This window comes from Otolemur garnettii, unplaced genomic scaffold (assembly GCF_000181295.1).
Source record: "Otolemur garnettii isolate 467f Iridium unplaced genomic scaffold, OtoGar3 scaffold00002, whole genome shotgun sequence".
NCBI lineage: Eukaryota > Metazoa > Chordata > Mammalia > Primates > Galagidae > Otolemur > Otolemur garnettii.
In genome coordinates, this window is record NW_003852397.1 from 49,204,053 (window position 1) to 49,231,366 (window position 27,314).

General features: G+C 44.3%; 1 protein-coding gene across 1 annotated transcript in view; it reads left to right on the plus strand.

The window, feature by feature from the left end:
• CMTM7 (CKLF like MARVEL transmembrane domain containing 7) overlaps window positions 1–27,314 on the plus strand; it is a gene marked incomplete at its 5' end in the record, with an annotated part of 60,047 nt that overhangs the window by 30,153 nt on the left and 2,580 nt on the right. The window contains 3 exons of the mRNA XM_012804869.2: window positions 13,818–13,991; window positions 22,298–22,396; window positions 26,539–26,620. Of these exons, the coding sequence (XP_012660323.1) occupies window positions 13,818–13,991; window positions 22,298–22,396; window positions 26,539–26,620 (355 nt within the window). The remainder of the gene's footprint in view (window positions 1–13,817; window positions 13,992–22,297; window positions 22,397–26,538; window positions 26,621–27,314) is intronic.

Sequence of the window (27,314 nt, forward strand, 5' to 3'; positions counted from 1 at the left end):
GGAAAATGAGAACCCCTGGGTGTACCATGTATAATTTAGCAAGGTACTTTTGAGTGGGTGGGGACACCAGTCAGCTAGCTGATCACAAGTGTCAACTAGGATTATCCTAAACAGACTAGAACATCTGCCCCCTAATCTAAAACCCTGCGTTACAACCAGAGTTAACCCCTGTCAACGTGCTGGAGACGTGGCTGCCATTTCTTTTTCTCTCAATGGTTCTATTTTCTCATCAGAGTCTTTGTTGACCTTTTTTTATATTTACAACTATGCCATGAATATTTTCCTATGTTATGAAAGCAAGATTATTTAGAGTTATGTTTTTCATAATTATGAAAGTTGTAACATTTTAAATGCAATAGCAAAAAAACACCAAAAAGCACAAAGGGAGAAAATAACACATAATGCCGTCACCCCCAAATATTCACATTTAGCATTTTGTCTGTGGTATTTTCCTTTAAATATATGTCCATTGTTTTATTAGGGCAGTAGAAGGGATAGTTGCAACTTTATGCCAGATTTTTTTCCATAGGTAAACATTTTTATTAATGTTTACATAGTATTTTGTCATAAACTATAATCAGTTACTATTGGATAGAGTTTTTCTAATTTTTCCATTTTTATAACACTGTGATGACTAGTCTCATAAACAAATTTTGGCCCATACCTATGTACGTTTCAGTTGGATAAATTATTAGAGGTGACATGATTGGGTCAAAGGATGTGGATATTTTTTAGATGTTTGATAATTTAATGTTAAGTCTAGAGGGACCTTTCAGACCCAAGCTCAACTCTCAATCTTTATATGTTGGTTTGCTGTTAATGTTACTTCACTGTTTAGTGTGTGATTATTTGTGTCAAGCACAGCACTTGCTTTTTATGTATGAACTGATTTTATCCTCATAACACCCTTCCAGGGTATATTATCACTACTAGTATATGGATGAAGAATTTGAGCCATGATGAAGTTAAGGCCATACCTCTAGACGGTAGCACCAGCTGCTGAACTGAGGCAGCTGTACCAAAGTAAAACTGCTTCTTGGAATTAAAACCAGATTTACATAAAAAAGAATGCAGGGCATGGCTGGGGGAACCACTCCCTGGGCACTGTCTGTGGAAGGTTGCTGGCTTCTTTGCACTATGTGAAGAGCCATTCCTAGGAACCCAGTTCTTAATCCAAGGAGGAGCAAAGGTCTGGTTCAACTGAAAAGGACAAGCACATAGTGAATTCTTACAATGAATAGTTGCTTTGTGAAATCTGAAGAGACCAAGACCCTGTCTGGGTCTGAATGAAGGGCATGAGACATGGGAGGAGCTGGGACAGACACCAGAGAAGGGGCCAGAGGGGGTGTGCCCTCAATTTGGGGGCCAGGGGGCACAGGGTGATTCCTGGAGAGTCTACAACTATATAATACTGTAGCCACTAACCACCTAGGGCTACTTAAGTTTAGATTAATTAAATTAAAAAAAGAATTCAATTCCTTAGTACATTAGCACATTTCAAGAACTCAGTAGCTGCAGGTGGCCATTGGCTACCATATTGGACAGCACAGGCAAAGAACATTTCCAACAAGAAGACGAAGTTCTATGGAGTATCTTGTCTAGAAGCAGGGGTTTAACAGGGAGAGATGGAAGTAAAGGATAGAGAATGGCCCGTAGGCTACTTCGGTTTGGACATGGATCATGCATGGGAAAACAGAAGCAGACCTTAGAAAGGGAGCTTGGAGCCATTCCTTGACATGACCTGCAAGCCTCTTTGTGAGTACAGACCTCACGTTAAACTTCTGCAGTGTGTAGAAGAGCAAGTCCTCATCAGATCATGCATCTCTTAAGTGTCTGCCATGCCTACGGCCTCCTCTTCTGAGGAAGCTGCCAGGATATAGCATTACCTGAGCCTGGATCAGACTGGCTGGAGCAGAGACTACATCATCAATAGGGTGGACGTGAGGGAGGGCAGAGGCCTGTGATGTGACTGGTGAATGGGGCGCTCCCTGTGGAAAGCCTGCTGTGAGAGGAGTGCAGTCCCAGAATACGTGGCAGAGACTGCAGAGCAAGAAAGAAGGATGCCCCCATGTTGGCTCTACCTGAGTGATGAAGAGAGCTCCCAGAGCTGCCTGAGAGGTGCTCAGGGGGCTCCCGTGCCCTTACAACAAATCCTGTCACCTGAGGTGCCTGGAGTGGATGGCCTGCTCCCTCCAGCCTTGGAGTGCAGCTGCCCTGAGCTCCTGCCTGACACTGAGTTTCCCCTTCATTTCCACATCTCAGTACCAGAACCAGGGAAAGGTGCCTGTTAGAGGGGAAGCAGAAAATATCCACAAATAGAAAAGTTTTGATGAACCATCAATCAGGAAGGGGGTTAAGAGGCTGCTGAGCCTCTAGAGAGCAGCCAGTGAAAGGTGTCTGTGAGATTCAGGCAGGTGGACGGTCTAGAGAGGTATGAAGCTGGGGTGTTGTGGAGCAGCTTACCTGTTACAGCTCAGCTGCCGTCATTTTTTTGACTAAGGATCATCTTCACGTGTAACTTTTTGCACCATTTTCAGCTTACATAGGAACTTTGGCTAGCAAAATTACACCATGCCAGGGTATTTCCAGACTTCCTAGGCTCTTAGAGATGCTTCTCCACACCCCTTGCCAAGTTGATCCAAGCAGCTTGGGTGCTTGGTCAATCCTTGTCTTCATTGCTCCAGAATGTCCCTTCTGTTCTTTTAGAGTCAGACGAGTGCGTTCAGCCCACATTACACCTGAGAATTATGGAAAGCTGTAGACTACAGCTGCCCACCTGGCCCCATTCAGACATCAGTCAAGGGAGCTTGTCAGTCACACTCCCACCCAGCCTCTGCACTGGTGACTTTTGTGAGGGTGAAATCCTTGTCACTTGGTCTGGCTGTCATCAGAATGTGAACTATTGCACTTTCCTTCAGTTTATCAAAAGGAACCAAAAATCACTGTCTGCTTTTGGGTGAGGAAGCCCCATCGCATCACACTGCTTGAACTGTTTATTATAAGGAACTATTATGTTTTAAAAATAAAATGAACAGACTTGGCGCCCGTAGCACAGTGGTGGCGAAGGTGGCGGGTTCAAACCCAGCCCAGGCCAGCTAACCAACAATGACAACTGCAACAAAAAACAGCCAGGCATTATGGTGGGCACCTATAGTCCCAGGTACTTGGGAGGCTGAGGCAAGAGAATCACTTGAGCCCAAGAGTTTGAGGTTGCTGTGAGCTGCAACACCATGGTGCTCTACTGAGGGTGACAAAGTGAGATTCTGTCTCTAAAAAAATAAATAAATGAACAGAGGCTGGACACAGTGGTTCATGCCTATAATCTTAGCACTCTGGGAGGCCGAGCCAGGTGGATTGCTTGAGCTAATGGGTTCGAGACCAGCCTGAGCAAGAGTGAGACCCGCCATCTCTAAAAAGAGCTGGGCATTGTGGGGTGACACCTGTAATCCCAGCTACTTGGGAGGCTGAGGCAAGATAACTCACTGGAGACTAAGAGTTTGGATGGCTGTTAGCTATGATGCCACGGCACTCTACCCAGGGCAACAGAGTGAGCCTTTTTTTTTTAAGACAGAGTCTTATTATGAGCTATGGCATCATAGCTCATTTGTTATTGTAGTTATCATCGTTGTTTAGCAGGCCCAGGCCAGGTGTGAACCCACCAGCCCCAGTGTATGTGGCTGGTGCCGTAACCAGTGAGCTACAGGCACCAAGCTAGAGAGTAAGACTCTTGTCTCAAAATAATAAAATAAAATTTCCTAACTTCCTCTCTTACCTTTATGGGAAGAGGTATGACTACAAATCTTAATTTCCCTCCCCCCCACCCCGTGGCGATTAGTTCTTTCTCTAAGCTTATTGGACTGTGTGGGTTTTTTTTTAATTTCATGAAAAATTTGAAACATGGACAGGAGTAGAGAGAAAAGCACAATGTGCCCCCTTGTACCTGTCACCTGGCTAGCTGTAATAATCACTGACTCAATGACCAGTTTTTGTAGAGCTATATCCCACTGCCAGGTTCTTTTCTTTCTTTCTTTTTTTTTTTTTTTCTGAGACAGAGTCTTACTTAGTTGCCTTGGGGTTGAATGCCATGGTGTCATAGCTCACAGCAACCTTAAACTCTTGGGCTCAAGCAATTCTCTTCCCTCAGTCTCCCAAATAGCTGGGAATACAGGTGCCTGCCAATAACACCCAGCTATTTTTTTTTGGAGACAGAGTCTTGGTCTTGCTCAGGTTGGTCTCGAACTCCTGAGCTCAGGTGATCCACCCACCTGGGCCTCCCAGAGTGCTAAGATTATAGGCATGAACCACTGTGCCCAGCCCTTTGCATTATTTTTAATGGCTTTGTTGAGATATAACCTAATATTGTAAAATTAATTCTTTTTACTTCTCCAGTTCAAATATTTTGAATAAATTGATAGAGCTGTGCAACCATCATCATAATCCGATTTTCAGACATTTTCATCACCCTCAGAAGATCACTTGTGCCCGTTCGTTCCCATGTTGTTGGGATCCAGTACTGTGCTTCCTCTCATCCACAGACACTTGATCTAATTTCTGGTCATTGTGTTTGTGTGCCAGGACAGGACCTGCTCAGGTACCCCCTTCCCCCTGCACCTTTATGAAAGCATAGCTCTGTGTCCAGGGCCACCTCCAATTACAATCCCCTGAAAACCTCTAGGGAAATGATTGCAGAAAAGAGGCTGCATTCAGCCTGCTGGCCATTGTAAACTAGAGCTGCTGCTGAGAATTCAGTTTAATCCCAGATTCAGTTCTGCAGATAGGATTTAAAACATACTATGTGCTGGGCACTGAGGATGCGTGGTACAATAGTGAATTCGTGGTGATCCACGCTGCATGTGCAGGCCGAGGTCAAACTGTATATAGTGGGAAGTGGCCTTGGAGGGACATGCGCTTCGTAGGCTAGGTTTTTCCTAAGTAAACCATTGCTCTGGCCTAATCTACCGCTGAGCATGTCTTTCACACAGCTTCTCTGGTGAACCCTCGCTTCTGGGTGTAGAGCCCCTACTTGTTTGGGGTACACAGGGGGTAATGAATGTACTGTTCTCACCCCACAGCCCTCACCAGGGTGACGGCTTCCTTTCCTTTCTACCTCTCCTCTAAACAGTAAGTGAGCAGAAGTGTGGCCCAGCACAGTGCCTTGGGGGTCACATAAGTTGCATCACTTGCCACATAGATGACCTTCCTTGGGCAAGGGACCTCTCCTGGTTCCCACTTGGCTTTGATCTGCTAGTTTGGTCCCGGTGCCCCTTGGCCGCAGTTGTGAGGCTGACATGAGCCAGCACATGCTGCCTGGTGCCCAGCAGGCACTCCCTGGGCAGTTGTTACTGCTGCTTCTCTCACCTCCCCCTACTTGGGACATCCACATCACTCTGCACCTCCTGCCGTGCCTCAACTGGTGCGCCCTGCACCCCTGGGTATGTCCAGGGGCGCTGACCCCCAAACATCTTCCCCTCCTCTCTGCCAGTTCACTTTTGCTGACATACATCAGTAGCCAGAGGTGAGGCTGGGGCAGCCTTGGGAGATGGCTAATGCAGGATGGCTGCATTGCCATAGCAACAGGAGGCTGCAGCACTGCTAGAGCCAGGCTGCCTGGGTCCCACCCCTGGTTCCAGGAGCATTAGCTGTGTGACTGGCACAATCCCTTGACATCTCTGTGCCTCAGGCTCCTTTTGCACATTGAGGAGGATGATAGTACCTGCATCGGTCGTACACTTGTGAGGATAAGGGCACGGGCACACAAGGCACACAGAGCTTGGTGCACGGTGAGCAGGCAGCAGTGTTAGTGACTACCTTGCTCTGCTGGTCATCCTAGGAGCCAGGCTGGGCACCACAGCAGATGTCCTTCTCCTTGGGGTTCAGCCCTCTGTGGCATCGCCACGTAGTCTCAGCTGTCCTTATTCCTCTCAGATGACTCAGTTCTCCAAATGGCCTCCTTGTGGAGGTGACCATCCAGATCTCTGTCCTTCCACTACCGTGTGTATCCAAAGAAGTATGTCCTCCCCTAGAGACAGCAGGAGACGAGACAGAGGATGCTCTTTTTGTTGTCTTGAAATTGAGTCAGCCACTGAAGAGGCCAGGAAAGAGTGTCAGACACTGAGAGAGAAACAAGCCAGAGAGAAACCACTGCTCGTTGCAAATTTGTATTTTAGTTCAGTTCAACATAAACACCAAACCACAAAGTGTGCTACACAGTGAATGTCAGCGGCACATCTCATCCTTTGATGCAGGGATATTTTCAGCAAGGTGAGCTTTCTAGCCCAGTCTTTCTACATGTGATCCTGATGATCTTTGCTGGTAAAGCACAGGTGGCCTGAAGGTTGTACTTTGTTGTGGGAAAATTGGTTAGGGACAGAACATGGCCCAGCCTGAGTAACAAGCAGAGAGTGTTCTGGCCCCATCATGAGCTGAGAATCAGGAACCTGACTCTTACATTACACCCACATTCTGCCTGGAGAAGCCTGAAGGATAGACCAAAGGCAGGTGACAAGGACATTCTGTCAAGTATAAAGATGTTCTGAGGGCAACCTCCAAAAGTCACTCATTGCTTCCATTGTGCTAAGTGCCTAAGTGATGTTCACCAACAGAGCGCAGTTGCTGGACAGGAGGCAAGTGAGGGAGGGAGATGGAGAGTCATGGAGCAGTCACAGAGGATGGCAGGATGGCCCCAAGAGCCATTCATTCAGCCGGTGTTGAATTGAGCAGCTACTGTGTGCAGGACACACAGAGCACAAGTGAAACTGATGGGTCCCTGTACTCATGGAGTTTATATTCTACTTAGTAGCAAACAAGTTAACCAACAAATACCCAGATACAGTACAGGTTGCAGACATTCCCTAAGAGAGAATTGGGGACCCTCCTAAAAGGCAGCACATGAAGAGCTCCAGGCACCCAGAAGTAGCACGGATCAGAACTTGCGTTCCTTTGAGCCTCATTAAAGAATTTTGCTCTTATTCTCAAAGGGTAGGAAACTGTTGAGTGGTTTTACATTTCAAGACTTCAGTGTTTTAAAGTTGAGGGTAATTGCTGTGTGGACAATGGATTGGAAATGAGCTGGTAGACATTTGTGTTAAAGGTGGCATTTCAAACCAGCGGGGGAAGGAAGGGCTGTCCAATAAACAATGTTAGTTCAATCGATTGACTAATTGGATAAAGTTAGAACTCTACCGTGTGCCCTAGGTCATGCCATCTACAAAAGTAAATCCTAGATGCTTAGAGACCTAAAGGTTATATACATTTTAGAAGGAAGCAAATATTTCTTTTTAATGTGGAAGACTACTTTTTAAAAAAAAACCTTGAAGTGGAAAACAAGGCATAAAAATCAGAAGCTATAAAACATGATGCATAGATCTGACTGTATAAAAATTTAAACTTTTGTAAGACAGAAGACTAAATAAAGCCAAAGAGAGATGGAGAAAATACATTTGCGATAGCCGTAACAGTAAGTTAATATTCAGAATAGAAAGAATTCTTTACATTTATAATAAAAAATAGGCCAAGAACATAAACAGGCAGTAAATAATAAACATATTAAGAGACATCCAACGCAGTGGTAATTAGACAAATGAAAATCAAAACAACATGATATCACTTCTGTTCCTTTTTTTTTTTTCACTTCTTTTTAAATATTATTAATGTATGTTGGCAAGATTCCATAGATAGGGAGACTCATGTCTCCTGGGTAGCATTTTAGCAACAAACAACAAAATCTTAAATGTGCATATGCTTTCACCCAGTAGTTTCACTTCTGGGAATTTATCACATATATTCATATATACACGAATAAATGCATCTGATTTTTTGCAGGATCGTTTGTATTGGTGAAAAACAGGGAATGTGCTAAATGCCCATCCGTAAAAGACTGTTGAAATATCAGTTCTCAAACAGAAGCAACTTTACCCCCTAGAGGACCTTTGGCAATGTCCTGAGACATTTTTGGTTGTTGCAGCTGGAAAATGGATAGAGACGAGCTCCTGGCAGGTAACAGCCAGGGCGACATCCAGCCCCAAATGTCGGTAGTGCCAAGGCTGAGACACTCTGAGTTAAGGAAAGCCACAGCCTGGGTGACACTGTGCAGACAATGACAATAAAAAGGTAGATCTATATTTGTGTGGCATTAAAAATCTCCAAGATGATGTGTCATTTAAAAATTGCTTTTTTGAAATTTAATTTGTTATACCTTATCATATAAGAAAACAGAAATAGGGTGGTGCCTGTGGCTCAAAAGGGTAGGATGCCGGTCCCATATGCCAGAGGTGGCAGGTTCAAACTCAGCCCTTGCCAAAAAAAAAAAAAAAAAAAAAAAAGTGATTTTTTTTTTTTTTTTTTGCAGTTTTAGCCGGGGCCGGGCTTAAACCTACCACCCCTGGTATATGGGGCCAGGGCCCTACTCCTTGGGCCACAGGCGCCACCCCCAAATAACTAAATTTTTAAAACTAGTATACATCACCCTTCCTCCTCAGGGGCAACCACTGTTTCCAGCGTCTCATGTGTCCTTCCAGCAATGCTCTCAGCACAGACAGACATGGAATCTGGTTTTCTGGACGCTGCTAGGTAGCTTCACGGCACAGTTAGATTCAGAAGCCAGTGCGTTGTCTGTCTGCTCAAGACCCGGAGCTGGGGATCCCTGACATTCCCTGAATTATTCTCCCTCTTTTACGTGTTATGTTTTTATGGCATTTTCATTTATGGATAGAAAACAAAACTATGTGCTTAGGGTACAGAAGGGTGGGCAAGAGCCTGATGTTGGTGAGCAAAACGGGGCCTGGAGGAATTGAGCTGGGGTGAGGTTCTCTCAGCCACACGGTGATAATGAGATTGCACGAAGGCTGCCCAATGCCTGTGATGTAGTGGAGGTTTTAATCGAAAGGCAGGAGTAAAGTTCCTTGCACCCAGGGCAAAATTCAGCTAAAGTTGGGGACATATCAGATCCTCATTCCTGTCTGTGCTGCCAAGTGAAGTCGTATGTGGGCCTGTCTGCATTGACATCCACAGCTTCCAGCCCCCAAAGTCAGCAGCCACTTCTCTGACTTTTTTTTTTTTTTTTTTTTTTTTTTAGAGACAGAGTCTCACCTTGTCACCCTCGGTAAATGCCATGGCATCATAGCTCATAGCAACCTCAAACTCTTTGACTTAAGTGATTCTCCTGCCTCAGCCTCCCAAGTAGCTAGGACTGCAGGCGCCTGCCACAATGCTCAGCTATTTTTAAAGACAAGGTCTCAGTCTGGCTCAGGCTGGTCTGGAGCCTCTGAGCTCATGCGGTCTACCCACCTTAGCCTCCCAGAGTGCTAGGATTACAGGTGTGAGCCACCGCGCCCGCCCTTCTCTTTTCTGACTTTTTGAACAAACCTGACTTTTATCTCCTGGGATTTTCCAGCAAAGTTGGACCTAGGACCTTTTGATGTTGGCTTTCATCAGGTACATCCTTTCCTCCACCCTGTCTCTGTCACTGAAGCATTACTCCAAGGTCAGCAAGGGAACCAGCATCTAGCCCGGGGCTCCCAAAACAAAAGGCGTCTGGTGCCATCTTCAGCCAGACACAGGCACACTCAGCAGACTGACGTGGTGGGGATGTGAGGACTCAGGCCCACCGAGGGAATGTTCCCAAGCTGGCAGCTGGAGACACTTGCTCTGCCCAGTAGGTATCTCCTAAAAAGTGCCTCTTGAGTCTTTTCCAGAAATCTTTCATCTTAGAAATCAAAACTCCATTTCTTCCTGGAGGGCTCAGCCAGGCTTGGGACATGGACAGACTGTCTGGCACCTGGCTGTGGGTGTCTACTCAAGTTAGGACCAGATTGGTCTAGTTCTGAAGTCCTCAGGGGACAGTCATTTTTCTTGGGTGAAGCCATCTGTGAAATTGAAACCCTCTGCTACTTTCACAAAAATCTTCATCTAGTACGAATTTTGATAGAGTCAAAACGGACACAGCTTAGGGGAGGAGGGATGTTTCTACTCTGAAATTCTAATTCCATGATACCACAGTGTCATGACTGGCATGTGGGACCCTTGCTTTGAGTTGAGGGTTCTTGCAACGTTACTTTTAACCCCCAGACATAGAGATGTTATTTTCGATGTTCATGACAGTTCAGCACAAAAGAATAAACCCTTCTGAGAGGAGCTGCAAGGCACCTTAAGAGACAAGTTAGCCCTTTGGGCAGCACCAAAGTCACTCTTAGCAGAAACACGTCTCTCTTCCAGAGAGCCTCCCCCAGCCTTAACCTGTGCTGAAGTCAGAACTTCCTCCCTCCAGTGAACTTGGGCGTTTGTTCATTTGCTTTTCTAACTGGGAACAGGAGAGATCCAGAGGAGGGGAAGAGGGGACAAGCACCCCAGGGCCTCTTCTCCACCACTGTCTTTGTCTTTCTTCTACTTCACCTTTCTTGTTGCCCTCTGAGAACTGATTTAAATTATTCATGGGTCCCCAACATTTGTAGAAGTTACCTACTGTCCTGAAAAGAATTCCTGAAAAGTCTGGCGTCAGTCATATCTATTTTAAGATTTTATTTTGTATTTAAGAAATGGGGTTTAGCTCTGTCCCCCTAGGCTGGAACGCCATGCTCTGATCACTGTAACCTCATAGTTCACTGTAACCTCAACTCGGTTCAAACAATTCCTCCCACCTTAGCCTTTCAAAATGTTGGGACTATGGGGAGCTCACTAAGACACTGGCTATTTACAGTTGGAATGAATGAATCCTTGGACAAAAGGAGGGTTTTAGGAACATGAGTTAAGTACACAACATATGCTATCTAAACTAGAGTTTTCCAAAATTGAGCTTTTCTGAAGAAGGGCACATGGTAGGCAGCTGTAGGCCATGTGAACAGAATTCAAGAAGTCTTATTTCAAGTTTCCCAGAGAGACCTGAAATGTTTGTGACAGGATGGTGATGTACGTCCTACTGCACAGTACTCAGCCCCGGAAGCTCAGAGAGGGAAGGCCTGCCCAGGCCCCTTTTGTCATCAAGAAACTTCCATATCCCTCTGGCACCAGGAGAGAGGACTAACTCTGTCACCAAGAAGAGTTGTAGGCTCGGCACCTGTGGCTCAAGCAGCTAAGGAGCCAGCCACATATACCTGAGCTGGTGGGTTCGAATCCAGCCTGGGCCCGCCAAACAATGATGGCTGCAACCAAAGAATAGCCAGGCGTTATGGCCGGCACCTGTGGTCCCAGCTACTTGGGAGGCTGAGGCAGGAGACTTGCTTGAGCCCAGGAGTTGGAGGTTGCTGTGAGCTGTGATGCCATGGCACTCTACCCAGGACGACAGCTTGAGGCTCTGTCTCAAAAAAAAAAAAAAAAGAAGAGTTGTAGACTCAGCGCCCATAGTACAGTGGTTACGGCACCAGGCACATACACCAAGGGAGCCAGGTTCGAACCCGGCCCAGGCCAGCTAAGTGACAATGACAACTATAACAAAAAATAGCCAGGCATTGTGGTGGGTGTCTGTAGTCCCAGCTACCTAGGAGGCTGAGGCAAGAGAATTGCTTAAATCCAAGAGTTTGAGGTTGCTGTGAGCTGTGATAGCACAGCACTCTACCAAGGGTGACATAGTGAGACTCTGTCTCAAAAAAAAAGAGAGTTGTAGACATTATTTTAATCCTTGCATCAAATTAGGTGCAAAATTGCAGTTTCACTTAGGAATCATACTGCATAATTCCAGTTATCTGCATTTAATCCCTGAATAAAAATAGCCCAGTACATGAGAGACTCAGCATGGTACTGGGGAAACCCATAGACCTCCCCAAATAGATGAGGTTGGGAAATGGGACTGACGAGGCAGCAGGGCCCTGATGGTCACACACACTCCTACATGTAAAGCAGAGGCATGATCAGAGCTTGAAACAGTCTCAGGGTATGAATCACTATATTGCCATGGCTGGCTGGCTTCAGAGGAACCGAAAAAAGGAAAACACTCATTGCTCATTAGCAAAGGGAAATCAAAGGGTAAGGCCCCCTCATGTCAGAGTTTTGACCTGCCAGCAGCACACTGTCTGTGCCCACTTGAAGCTTTAAGCCAAGAATTCTTTTGTAGCTGGTGTACCTATAGCTGGGGATCTCGACAGAGAGCTAGAAACAAGGGGCTTCAGAGCCTAAGAGCTCGTTTAGCATCGGCCACTTCAACTGGAGTCGGATCGTGATGTAATTCTCATTGTAGACTGACACTTTCTACAGCAGGGGTTTTCAACGTGGTACCGTAGTTTAGGGGGTCACATTTGGAGCAGCTAGCCTATGCATTGTGGGGTGTTCAGCAGCACCCCTGGCCTCTACCTGCTAAAAACCAGTAGAATCCTCCACGTATAACAATCAAGAATGTCTCCAGACATTGCCCAGTGTCCCACAGGACACAAATCAATCTCTCCCTCTCTCTCCCTCTCTCTCTCTCTATACCCCACACACCCAACCCCCCATCCTCCTCTCTCCCCTACCCCTCCAAGGATTACTATTCTATAGGAAAGAAGCTGTATAAAATAATCGTTTTCCTAAATTAGTTGTGTAGTTTTTTCTTTTTAAGAGACAGAGTCTCACTTTGTCGCCCTTGGTAGAGTGCTATGGCGTCACGGCTCACAGTATCCTCCAGCTCTTGAGCTTAGGCGATTCTCTTGCCTCAGCCTCCCGAGTAGCTGGGACTATAAGTGCCAGCTATTTTTTGTTGCAGTTTGCTGGGGCTGGGTTCGAACCTGCCATCTTGGTATATGGGGTCGGTGCCCTACCCACTGAGCCACAGGCGCCGCCTTCAGTTGTGCATTTAAAATAGAGTCTACATGCATTTAACCCTGTGTGTTATTGATTTGTTCCCTGCATGGAGTGGACAAGGTTTCACTGCCTTTTGAGTGCCCTTCACAAAAACTCACAATCTTCTTTCCCCTCATCCAGTCTACACACCTGTCACATTCATGTGTTGCTAGTATTTGCCTGACCTATCTGTTCAATAGTATGTCATTAATTCTGCACATTCATTCATTCAGTCAGTCATGCATATGACAGTGTCACTGAATGAGCTCTCAGCACCCGCCCTGGTGGTGAGCAGTACCGCCTCTGAAGCAGGGCCCCACACAGTTTGATGACACACCCACCCTTCTCACCTTGTTGTGACGATGACTTATGTTGTCAGGAGACAGAACTGCTTCCGACATGGAGGAACAGAGTCCCTGGAGTCAAGCAGAACTGGATTCAAATCCACCCCCGCTGCTCACAAGCTGGGTAGCCTGGGACAAATGTTAAACCTGTGTGCCTCGTTTTCCCCCTTTGAACATGGGGGTGATTTTGCCTACCTGGCAGCTTTCTGCAAGGCCTTAGTGAGATCGTGTATGTCAGGCATCAGCAAATGGTAACCATTAGCTGCCAACCAGGAAGCTGTAACACGTGAATTGTCATCTTTGTAGGTCGAAAACAGCTGAATATTGGCAGCTTTATACCGTCCAGCCTGATATGGAAACCCTAGGTCCAGTATTGCTCTGTGCTCTATTCTTTGCTCCATGGAGGTCCAGCAAATAAACGAAATGGTTCTGCTTTGTTATTCTCCTCTATTCCCGCCTCCTCTCGGAGAAGACATCCTGCCGGCACAACATAATGAACTTCAGAGAAGGCAAAGTCAGTCTCTGCCGTTGTCAGCATTTCCAACTAGCACGTGTTTTAAAAAGCTACTGTATGAAATTATACTCTTCCAACCTACTGGCCAATTTGGGTAGAAATAATGCAATTCAGGCCTGCCGGGGGTGTCTGGTTTGTTTTCTGTTTATCTGTTCTTGCCCCGGGTGCGCATCGTGGGCAGGCACTTCTCTGATGCCTCTCTGTTCATGTCTCAGGTCACACTGCTGATTGCCTTCATCTGTGTGCGGAGCTCTCCGTGGACCAACTACAGTGCCTACACCTACTTTGAAGTGGTCACCATTTGCGACTTGATAATGATCCTCGCCTTTTACCTGGTCCACCTCTTCCGCTTCTACCGTGTGCTCACCTGTATCAGCTGGCCCCTGTCGGTAAGAGTGGCCTGGCCCTGCTCTCCACGTGCAAAAGTCAGGATATGAGCCGCTTTGAGACCCAACAGAGGCTTTCCTGTTTGCCCATTCCACCTCTTGAACAATCCTTTGCAGCTTCTGTCCTGAATTTCCCAGAGATGCTGGACGTCTCTGGTTTCCAAAACCCACTTTCCAGCTACAAAAAGCATGTGGCTCTCACCTCAATGTTTATTTTCTCACGTAACAGAGTGGGCTGTGGGGTGTGAGTTTGGAGGAGGAACATGGGAGGAAGAAGGTGATGGAGAGGATGGCTATTTATGCTGTCATGAGGGTTGAATGATAGGATTTGTTAGCTAAAAGGGACTGGCAGGCTCGCTGCCTATAGCTCAGCAGTTAGGGAGCCAGCCACATGCACCAGGGCTGGTGGGTTCAAATCCTGTCTGAGCCTGCTAAACAAACAGACAAAAATAGCCAGAAGTTGTGAAGGGCACCCATAGTCTCAGCTACAAGGGAAGCTAAGGCAAGAGAATCACTTGAGCCCAAGTAGAGTTTGAGGTTGAGGTTGCTGTGAGCTGTGACACCCCAGCACTCTACCGTGGGCAACATAGTGAGACTCTATCTCAAAAAAAAAAAATAAACAAATAAAAGGGACTGGCAGAGCCTAGGGAGATAATCAGAGGTGGCCAGATATTTATTTCTTCTCACTACATGATTTTTTTTAAAAAGCTTTGTTGATAGGCAGTTCACCTTCCATACCATTTACCCATGGAAAGAGTACAATTCAATAGGGTCTAGTTTAATATATTTTCAAAATTGTGTAACTGTCACCACAGTCCATTTTAAAACATTTTCATCATTCCTCAAAGAAGTTCTGTATCTTTTAGCTCTCAGCTCCCCACCACTCTTTTCCTCCAGTCCTAAGCAACCATCAATCTGTTTTCTGTCTCTAAAATTTTTCTACTTGGGGCATTTCATATAAATGGAATCACATATGGCATCTTTTTAGCTGACTTGTTTCACTTAGCAGACTGTTTTCATGATTTCTCCATGTTGTAGCATACATCTGTACCTCATTCCTTTTTATAATCAAGTATTACTCCATTGCGTGAATATACCACACTTTGTTTTTTGTTCATCTCTGAAGGACCTTTGGCTGTTTTCACCTTTTGACTATTATGAATGATGCCACTCTGAATGTTCATATTCAAGTCTTTTGTGTGGACATGTTTTCATTTTTCTTTGGTATCTACCTAAGAGTAGAATTGCTGGAGTCATATGGTAACTTTATGTCTAATTATTTGAGAAACTGTCAGATTGTACACCACAGTGGCTTCACTGTTTTACATTCCCACCAGCAGCGTACAAGGGTTCCAGTCTCGCCACGCTCTTGCCAAAATTTATCATCTGCCTTTCGATCCTACCATTCTAAGTTAGTATGAAACAGTATCTCATGTGGTTTCCACGTCTCTGATGACTAATGATGTCAATTATCTTTTCGTGTGCTTTTTGGCCATTCATATATATTTTTTGAAGAAATGTCTATCAAAATCCTTTGCCTTGGCTCCATGCCCATGGCTTAGTGGTTACAACACCAGCCACATGCACCAAGGCTGGTGAGTTCAAACACAGCAGGCATCTGTGGTTCCAACTACTTGGGAGGCTAAGGCCAGACAATTGCTTAAGCCCAAGAGTTTGAGGTTGCTGTGAACTGTGACACCATGGCACTCTACCAAGGGTGATATAATGAGACTGTGTCTCAAAAAATAAAAATAAAAAATAAATAAAATAAAATCTTTTGCCTATTTCTAGATTAGGTTATTTGTCTTTTTATTATTGAGTTGTTAGAGTTCTTTATACCATGTATAGTCTAGATAAAAGTCCCTTATCAGATATATGATTTGAATATATTTTCTTCCATTCTATTTTTTAGTTTTTTTTTGTTGGTCTTCTTTAAAGCACAAGTTTTTTATTTTGATGAATCCAACTTATCTATTTTTTTCTTTTATACCTTATGCTTTTGGTGTCATATCCAAGAAACCATTGTCAAATTCAAGATTGCCAAGATTTACCTCTATGTTTTCTTCTAAAAATGTTATAGTTTTAGTTTTTACATTGAAGTTTTGATCCATTTCGTGTTAATTTTTAAAATTATTTTTATTTGACAAATAATAAATGATACGTATTAAGAGCATACATAGTGATGTTTTGACACATATACTATATAATGATCAGATCAGGATAATTAGCATATCCATCATGTGAAACATTTATCATTTCTTTGTGTTGAGAATATTTAATATCCTCCTTCTAGCTATTTGAAACCATATGAAGTATTATTGTTAACTATAATTATACTATAGTTATAAAGAACACAAGAACTTATTTTTCCTATCTAGCTGTACTTTTGTGGCCTTCAACAAATCTCTCCTTATCCTTCCCTTCCCAATACTGTCCCTAGCTGCTAGTATCTTCTGCTCTTTTTTTTTGAGACAGAGCCTCAAGCTGTCCCCCTGGGTAGAGTACCATGGCATTACAGCTCACAGCAACCTCCAACTCCTGGGCTCAAGTGAGTCTCCTGCCTCCGCCTCCCAAGTAGCTGGGACCACAGGCGCCCGCCACAACACCCGGCTATTTTTTGGTTGCAGCCGTCATTGTTGTTTGGCGGGTCCGGGCTGGGGATTCGAACCCACCACCTTAGGTATACGTGGCTGGCGCCTTAGCCGGTTGAGCTATAGGCACCAAGCCATCTTCTGCTCTTTTTACTTCTGGTAAGATCAATCTTTTTAGCTCCCATGACTGAAAACATGCAGTGTTTTACTTTCTGTTCATGGCTTATTTTGCTTAGTATAATACTGAGTTAATTTTTCTATATAGTGTGAGGTAAGGGTTCAACTTCATTTTTTGCAGGGAGATACCCAGTGTTCCCAGCACCATTTGTTGAAAAGACTATTTTTTCCCCCATTGAATGGAGTTGGCACCCTTGTCAAATTCAATTGATCGTTAAATACATGGATTTCTGGCTTTGAATTCTGTTCCATTGATCTGTATGTCTCTTCATGCCAGTACCACACTGTTTTGATTACTGTAACTTTATAGTTGTGACATTAGGAAATAGGAGTCCTGCCAAAGAAGATAAATATTTGGGAGTTTACCTAACAAAGGACGTGAAATATCTCTATAAAGAGAACTATGAAACTCTAAGAAAAGAAATAGCTGAAAATGTTAACAAATGGAAAAACATACCATGCTCATGGTTGGGAAAAATTAACATTGTTAAAATGTCCATACTACCTAAAGCAATATATAATTTTAATGCAATCCCTATTAAAGTTCCATGGTCATACTTAAAGATCTCGAAAAAATAATACTTCATTTTATATGGAATCAGAAAAAACCTCCAATAGCCAAGACATTACTCAGAAATAAAAACAAAGCAGGAGGAATCATGCTACCAGACATCAGACTATACTATAAATCCATAGTGATCAAAACTGCATGGTATTGGCACAAAAACAGAGAGGTAGATGTATGGAACAGAATAGAGAACCAAGCTACTTACCACTATATGATCTTTGACAAGCCAATTAAAAATATTGAATGGGGAAAAGATTCCCTATTTAACAAATGGTACTGGATGAACTGGCTGGCAACCTGCAGAAGACTGAAGCTGGATCCACACCTTTCACCACTAACTAAGATAAACTCTCACTGGATTAAAGATTTAAACTTAAGACATGAAACTATAAAAATACTAAAAGAAAGTGTAGGGAAAACTCTTGATGAAATCGGCCTAGGCGAATATTTTATGAGGAGGACCCCTCTGGGCAATTGAAGCAACATCAAAAATACACTTCTGGGACCTCATCAAATTAAAAAGCTTCTGCACAGCAAAGAGCACAGTAAGTAAAGCAAGCAGACAGCCCTCAAAATGGGAGAAGATTCTGTGGGTTATGTCTCCAACAAAGGTAATTATTGTGACTCGACAAAATGTGTTTTTTCAAGACAAGTATTTATCCAATAAAATAGTATATCTTTAGTTAAAAAAAAAAAGTCAGCTTTTTAATTTCTACCTAGAAATTTCAGCTACCAAGAAATTAGCTGGGCTCGGCGCCTATAATTCAACCGGCTAAGGCGCCAGCCACATACACCTAAGGTAGCGGGTTTGAATCCCCAGCCCGGACCTGCCAAACAACAATGACAGCTGCAACCAAAAAATAGCCGGGCGTTGTGGCGGGCACCTGTGGTCCCAGCTACTTGGGAGGCAGAGGCAGGAGACTCGCTTGAGCCCAGGAGTTGGAGGTTGCTGTGAGCTGTAATGCCATGGCATTCTACCCAGGGGGACAGCTTGAGGCTCTGTCTCAAAAAAAAAAAAAAAAAAAAGAAATTAGCTGAAAATATTGCTAATTGTGTTACATTTGTAGATTAACTTAGAGAATATTGCCACCCTGTCAATTTTAAGTCTTACGATCCATGAACAGGGGAGATTTTTCCATTTATTTAAATCTTTCATTTCTTTCAATGTTTTAAAATTTTCAGAGTATAAGATTTGTTTTATACTTTTTTTAAAAAAATGTGTTCTTAGGCAGTGCCCAGTAGCTCAGTGGGTAGGGCGCTGGCCACATACACCCAGGCTGGCAGGTTCCAACCCAGCTGGGGCCAGCAAAACAACAATGACAACTGCAACAAAAAATAGCTGGGCATTGTGGCGGGTGCCTGTAGTCCCAGCTATTTGGAAGGCTGAGGCAAGAGAATTGCTTACGCCCAAGAGTTTGAAGTTGCTATGAGCTGTGATGCTACTGCACTCTACTGAGGGTGACATAGTGAGACTCTCTCAAAAAGATAAAAAAGGAAAAAAAAGAAAATTTATTCCTAAGTATTTTATTCTTTTGATGCTATTTCATGCAGATTTTTTTTCTCAATTTCATTTTCATATTTTTCATTGAAAGCGAATAGGAATATAATTACTTTTTGTATTAATCCTGTCTTCAACCTCACCGAACTTTATTTTAATAGACTTTTAGTGGGTTTCTTAGAATATTCCACACATAACACCATATCATCTACAAAGAGATGTTTTTACTTCTTCCTTTCTAATCGCAGTGCCTTTGATTTCATTCTCTTGCCTTGTTGCAAGAAATTAGTTGAATAAATTAGTTGAATGCTGACTAGAATGGCAAGAGCAGCATCACCTTTTCTCTGATAGTTTGAGGAAAGCATTTCATCTTTCATCATTAAATGTGATATTAGAGATGAGTTTTTTGGTAGATGCCTTTATCAGATTGAGGAAGTTCCCTTCTAGTCAAACTTCCATGAAGAGTGTTAGATTTTTCTCAACCGTTTTCTATGTTTCATCAAAGCAGTTTTGGAACTCTTTGTCTTGAATGGCCATCAGACCTGTCATCATACAACAACTGACAGTTAAGTTTGTGAACTCATCCTAGAAAAAGTACTTTGACGGGTAGACTAGGCATCGGTGGCATCTAATTAATTTTTTTTTTTTTTTGAGATATACTCTTGCTCTCTCAGTGCCAGCTAGCAAGCAATGGCATCAGCCTAGCTCACGGCAACCTCAAATTCCTGGAGCTCAAGGATCCTACTTCCTCCGCCTCCTGAGTAGCTATGCCACCACACCAGCTAATTATTTCTATTTTCACTAAGACATGATCTCACTCTTGCTTAGGCTGATCTTAAACTCTTGAGCTCAAGCCGTCCTCCTGCCTCGGCCTCCTAGAGTACTAGGATTACAGGTGTAAGCCAATGCGTCCAACTGCAATTAATTGTTTATAGTATTTTTAAAATCTTTTTTATTTCTGTAAGGTCACTAGTAATGTTTCCTCTTTCATTTGCATCTTCTCTTTCTCATTTTCTCTCTCTTACACTCTTTTTTTTTTTTTTTTTGATCAGTCTAGCTAAAAGGGTTTTTTTGGTTTGTTTGTTTGTTTGTTTTTTGGCAGATTTTGGCCAGGACTGGGTTTGAACCCACCACCTCCGGTATACGAGGCTGGTGCCCTACTTCTTTGAGCCACAGGTGCCGCCCTCTAGCTAAAGTTTTATCAGTTCTGTTACTCTTCCAAAGAACCAGCTTTTGGTTTCTTTGATTTTTATCTGTTTTTTTCTATTCTTTTTATCATTAATTTTTATTGTCTTCATTCTACTTGCTTTACATTTGGTTTGTTCTTCTTTTTCCAGTGTCTTCACTGGAAGTTTAATTTGAGATGTTTCTTCTTTTTTACTATTTGTATTTACAGCTATGAATTTCCCTATGAGAAATGCTTTGATCGCATCCCATCATTTTGGTATACTGTGTCTTCATTTTCATTCATCTTCAGGTATTTTCTAGTCTTCCTTGTAATTTCTTTCGAATTATCTGTTTCTCTCCTCATTTTTTTGCTTCTTGTATTTTGGCTCTCTTAGAAGATGTATACATCTGTTATATATCTTCCTGGTGACTTCACCTTTTCATTATTATAAAATGTCCCTCTTTATAGTAACTTTTTGTGTGTTAAAGTATGTTTTGCCCGCCCGATACTAATATAGCCCTCTGGCTTTCATTTGGTTAACAGTTACATGGCAGATCTCTGAGTATAAAATGTGTCTCCTTTATAGCATACACTGTAGACAACATATACTATGGGTATATCTTAGGGTTTTTTTTTTTTTTTTTTTTGAGACAGAGCCTCAAGCTGTCCCCCTGCGTAGAGTGCCATGGCATCACAGCTCACAGCAACCTCCAACTCCTGGGCTCAAGCGAGTCTCCTGCCTCCGCCTCCCAAGTAGCTGGGACCACAGGCGCCTGCCACAACGCCCGGCTATTTTTTTTGGTTGCAGCCATCGTTGTTGTTTGGCGGGTCCCGGCTGGGGATTCGAACCCGCCACCTTAGGTGTACGTGGCTGGCACCTTAGCCGGTTGAGCCACAGGCTAGGTTTTTTAAATTCAGTCTGACAACCTGTGCCTCTTGATTAAATTGTTTAATCATGCACATTTAATGTTATTACCCACTGTTATTTGGAGAGACATTTCTTTGTGTTCTGAGTTCTAAGCCACTTTCAATGTTATGGTACCTTTCTGCCCTGATGTTGAGATTCAGGAAGGAAAGGAAAGAATAAAACCTCAGACAAGAACAGAGCAGGCTAAATAGGGGCCGAGTGTTGGAAGGACAGCCTCTGCCACGTATTTTTGGCTGAGTACTATTTAAGTACTTCCCAGTTATGATTCTCTCAAATCATCTTTCCCTGCCCCATGTCATCCTCCTCTTCCTTTGTAGGTGAAAATCTTGGAGGTGGGAAGCGTCCAGTTACTGATTTGCTCTGTAGTCACAAACTCTGTGATCTACGGTGTGACAGTCCTTTCAAGTCACTAAAAAAGAAATGAGGGTCTTTGATTTTGCAAAGCTGTGAGGTGAGAAGAGCTGAAGCTTAAAAGTAGAATGCTTTTCCAGAATTTAATAGCTTCCTGCCCTGAAGGAATAGTGTCTAAATTCTCACTGAAGACAACTGAAAATGGATGGCCTCTAGATTTCAGAGCAAGTGAGACTCATCTCCAGTTCTTCTCTGGTCTGGTACTGAATGGGGAAGGTGAAGGGTGAGGTGGAAGCATTCCATACTGCCGAAAGCTGCAGCCTTGTCCATGGCAACGGAGATGCTATTTTAATCATAAAGAGTGAATGTGGTGGAAATGGGAGGTCCATGGGTCAAGGCAAGAAGTAAAGATAGAATCAGTCCTGCTAGGAGACTCGCTGGTAGAGCCCAGCCAGAGGGATTCTTCTGTGGAGAAGAGGAAATGACAAAATGAGACAAACCAGGGGGCTTAGGAGTGAGGCAGCCAGCTGACACTACATACACCCCTCACTCTAGGCCCCGAAGTCTGAAGGGTCCTGAAGAACAAATGCCTCTCAAGTCCACACTCAGGGCTGCCACACAAAGCCAGTGCGTTGTTAGCCCAGAACTTTCTCTGACGCTGCAGAGAAAGGAACACATCTCTTTAAAGGGTTTCACTTCTCAGAGCTGGGATTTTGTTCAAACTCTCCAGCCTGTGAGTTGTAAGAAGCTCATTTGCTTTTCAGTAGCTTTAGCCAGAGGTCAAGGTACTGTCTGCAACTTGATATCAGGAGTGGAGCCGTCCTTGGTGGCTTCCTTTCTATGTCCCCTTTCCTTCCCGCCGGTCCAGCTTCCTTCCTCTCCTGCTTGGCCTCTTCCTGGCGGGGTGTTATGAGGGAGAATCAGAAGCGTCACTGTCCCTTTCTTTTCATCTTTTCTGATGCCCAGCTGCTGTAGGAGAGCTAGGAGTGCCCCCCCTTACCCACTCTCTGCTCTGTTTTTGCCCCCAGGAACTTCTGCACTATTTAATCGGTACACTGCTCCTGCTCATCGCCTCCATCGTGGCAGCCTCCAAGAGTTACAACTGGAGCGGATTGGTAGCCGGATCGGTGAGGACATTCTCAGGAGCCTTTAGGAAGCAATTCATATTTCAAATGCTCGTTTTTTTCATGGCGGGGGCCGAAAAGTGGTTGGTTTCTGGGGCCTTTGTTTCATAGATTCGATGCTACCTCAGTCCAGCCGGCAGCTACCTCCAAAGAGCTGTAAACTTGAGCTCACAGCAGAGGGGTGTCTGAAGGTAGTGTGTCAGGGCTGTTGGCAAATTCAAATGGCCAGCAGCCCCCAGCCCCTCTCACTTACCGCCACTACTTAACTTGGTGGGCACATGCCCACGCGCATCATTTACTTGTGGCTGCCTCAGTAATATGCAGAGAAGAATTTCAGGGCCTTTTATGAGCCCAGGGGACAGGATACTATGATCAATTAGTAATATCTGCCATGAGTCTTGGCTTTACTGTGAAATAAATGGCAGATGTGACAGAAGGATGGACCTCACTTCAGATGTAATTAATTAATAGAAATGTATTGATCATTTCATACACCTGCAGGTGCACCTACAAGGGGCTGATACCATATAGGCATGCAGCCTCGAATAGTGGGTAAAAATCCTTTTTATACTATTACTCTGCATAGTCATGTATGCTCAGCAAGCTAGCGCAATACAGAAGGCAAATCACTGCAGTTAGCACAGTTCAGTACAGTTCAGGGGTCACAAAATAAGGGTACATCATAAAGGCTTACACAACTCAGGGTGGGGGATACATAAATCATAAAATATATCACAAGTACATTACTTCATGGGTCATCAGATGAGGGTCACATAGTCCAAGGGTTCAAAACAAATGTTGGGTAATTTTCCAAGAACAACTTGGGACCTTTTCATCAAGGGCTCAACCCCTCCCTGCCTACTTCCTTAATTTCAGGCTGCTTCTTTACCCTTGAGGGGGCTAGGACTAAAAGGCTTAGGAGAGGTTTTCTTTTCAAGGGTAGGGGGCTTGTTCCCCACTGGTCCTAGGGAGGGGGTCAAGGGCTGGGGACTTGGTTATTACAACCATTCCTGATTCTTAATAGTATTCAGGGCAGGAAATAATACCTCTTTGCCTTTCAGAGGTAAAAATAGATCCATGTGATAGCCACAAATAGAAGTAGATGGAAATGTACCAAAAAAACCCCAACAGTATGATGGGAGATGTATACATATATATGTATAGGCATATAGATATATGTACATATTATTTATATTATTTTTAAAAGATTCATAGATTCCTGTCATCTGATTTCTGATTTACCTATTTGCAGTTCAGTAGCCTGTGCACCAGTACTGATTTGCTTTACTAATGAGAAGACAAGATTTTTTAAATGAGTTTTTTTTTTTTTTTTTTTTAATGAAAAGCTGTCTCAAGCCAGGCATGGTGGGGTGTACTTGTCATCTCAGCTACTAAGGAGGCTGAGGCAGGAGGATCGTTAGAGCTTGGGAGTTTGAGTCCAGCCTAGGCAACACAGCAAGACCCCATCTTTTTGTTTTATTTATTAATTAATTAATTTATTTATTTAGAAAGAGTCTCTGTTACCCAGGCTAGAGTATAGTGGCATCCCCCTAGCTCAAGGCAACCTCAAACTCCTGGGTTCAAGCGATCCTCCTGCTTGATCCTCCTTCTTCAAGCGATCCTCCTCAGCCTCCCCAGCATCTGGGACTATAGGCAACTACCACAACCCACCCCAGCTAAATTCCTTTCAATTTTTAGTAGAAGCAGGGTCTCACTCTTGCTCACGTTTTTGTCTCAAACTCCTGAGCTCAAGAGATCCTCCTGCACAGACCTCCCAGAGTGCTAGGATTATTGGCATGAGCCACCGGGCCCAGCTGACCCTATCTTTTTTAAAAAAGAAAAAGAAACGGGGCAGCGCCTGTGACTCAGTGGGTTCGGCGCTGGCCCCATATACCAAGGGTGGCGGGTTCAAACCCGACCCTGGCCAAACTGCAACAAAAAATAGCTGGGTGTTGTGGCAGGCACCTGCAGTCCCAGCTACTTGGGAGGCTGAGGCAAGAGAATCACCGAAGCTCAAGAGCTGGAGGTTGCTGTGAGCTGTGACACCACAACACTCTACTAAGGGCGATAAAGTGAGACTTTGTCTCTAAAAAAAAAAAAGAAAAGAAAAAGAAACGAATAAATAGCTCTCTGTGTGTAACATCCACTGCCTTTCACTTACACACGTTACTAAAATTCTCCAGACTTCGGCCTGGGCATGGGTTGGCTCCTAGAATTACACTGCGAAATGGAGTCTTTCCTCCAAAGGTCAGCATGGGGGGGCAGAACGTCTCTGTAGAGGGTGGCCCTTAAACACTACCTGCCCAGCTACCATGCAGACTGGGGGAAGAGACACAGAGGAAATCCATGCCCTCTGTGCTCCAGGGCCCTCTCAGAGAGATCCCCTCTGGGTTTGCTAGTTCAGCCCTGGATTCCTGAGAGCTGACATCTATCATACACTGTCTTTGTGCATGGGGCCTGGGGCAGCCAGAAGAAATTTTTAAAATACAGTCCTTGCTTATGAGAAAGTGGTAATTTAGCTTAGGAGGTGAGGAGAAGGCACATGAAACAATTAGCAAACAAGGCATTGTCATCTAGAATGGTGTTATATAGCGATATAATAAACTGTTCAATTATGCAGTGCAGACAGTTGGAGACTGGGATAGTATGTAATGTGCTAATTGTGCAGAACAGACAATGAGAGGCCAGGACAGGCTCTAATAGGCTAATTATGTGCTACAAACAACTGGTACAAAAGAGCCAGGGAAAAGGCACTCAGGGAGTAGTGAGTGTGGGCTGGGGTGGCAGCTGTTTATGTAAACTGGCAGCCGGGCTAGAAAAGAAAACCAAACCTTGTTGAAAATCCTGCCCTTCACCTGGCTGCTCCTGGACCATTCCTGTCCATGTCAGCTGGGGACTTCAGTCGTGCACTAGGGTGGCCCCGTGAGCAGAGTGTGGACTCTGGAGCCAGACTCCCTGGGCTCACATCCCATGCCCCTCCCTTTCTTTAGCTATAAAATGGGGTGGGCATGAGGGCAGGTAACACTAGCACCCCCTTCGTAGAGTTGTGTTCATGGAATCCATACCTGGCAGTTACAGAGTAAGGGATCAGTAAGTTTAGCTGCTACAGCTGCCAGTGTGTTCACAGGAAGGAACATGGCTGCAGGTTTCAGAGTTCCAAAGACACCAGGGCCCACCTTCTCCCGGGCCATCTGAGAGCCTCTCCCAAGGTCCCTTCCTCCCCAGCCACCCTGTTCCTTATCTACAGTCATTTGTTCCTTATCTACAGTGAGGGGGTTGGGCTGGACTAAATCAACTGTCCTCGAATTTGAGCAGTAGATGGATCTTGAGAAAGGAAATGTACATTTCCCTGACTTGTTTTAGTCTAATATTATTTAATATGTGCAACCTAGATATAAAGGCCTCAGCTTCCGGCTCTTACATGGCTATGAAGCCAGAACAGAGCCGAAAGCCACAACAAATGAAATGCAGACAGTGCCACCACACCAATAAAATCCATTTGAACATTTAAAAAAAATGTTTTTTAATTTTATTATTTATTTATTTACTTATTTTTATTTTTTTATTTATTTTTAAGACAGAGTCTTATTATGTCACCCTCAGTAGAGTGCTGTGCCATCACAGCTCACACCTACCTCAAACTCCTGGGCTTAAGCGATTCTCTTGCCTCAGCCTCCCAAATAGCTGGGGCTACAGGCACCCACCACAACACCCAGCTATTTTAGAGACAAGGTCTCCCTCTGGCTCAGGCTGATCTTGAACTGGTAAGCTCAGGCAATCCACCCGCCTCGGCCTCCCAGAGTGCTAGGATTACTGGTGTGAGCCACCATGCCCAGCCAATTGTTTAAAATTTTTAAATCCAAAATATGATTTCACCTTACTTATCTGTTCCAGATAATCAAAGTACAGTGGGTTGGTCCCAACTCCCTTTTAGATAGAAACCCAAACCTGGACACTGAAGTTGCCTAGAGTAAAAAAGGCAGAGGGTGGAGACCAGGGGCCTGGCTGCCAGACCAGACCTGGACCCAACCCAGGGGACGAGGGGCCAGTGACTGAGCATGGCAAGGAGGTCAGGTCACAGATGGTGCAGGGAATGAGCGATTGGCCTCCGGCCTGTGACTCCCTGGCCTCTCTCTCCTCTGCAGATCTTCGGTTTCTTGGCCACCTTCCTCTGCCTGGCGAGTGTATGGCTGTCCTACAAGATCTCGTGTGTAACCCAGTCCACAGGTGAGTTCTGCTTATCTGTACCCAGAAGATCTCTGAAAGTCCCCTCCTCTTCAGAACAGGAGGACAGCTTGTTCTTGAGGCCAACCCTGCTGCCTTCTCCTGCTGCTCCCAAGGGGACCTCAGAAATGGTGTTAGAGTGCAGGGCCAGCAGGAAGACTGAGCTTGCCCATCTCCACATGCCCAGTGATGCCCTGACATTTCATTTCAGACTCTGAAACAAAGCATTTTCTTCATATAAGTTTCTTAATGATGAAAATAGAATGTGCAGCTTTTAGAAAATACAGATAAGGAGGAAGAAATTTAAGTAAAAACCATCTGTCATCACACTATTCAGAAATAGCACCTGGGTGTCTATGTTTCCAGTATTTCCTCTTTGAAAACCCATCTACCAGTTGCTTTTATTAAAAGGATCAGATGGCATGTGCTATTTTGTAGCCATTTTTTCCCTCCTACTTAGCCACCTAGTGTACAGTTTCCCAGCGTCATTCAGAGCCGTCATTCTCAGCAGCTCTGTGGTATTGTATTGATGCCTTGAGCGCCTGGACTGCACCTTACTAACTTGTCTCCTTTTTAAGGGCATTAAGTGTGGGGGGTGGGGGGTGAAAAAAACTCTGTTACTAAACAGTGCTATAATGAGCATCCTGAACCAACAAATTCCTATACATATCCTTAACATTTTTTATCTCTAGAATAA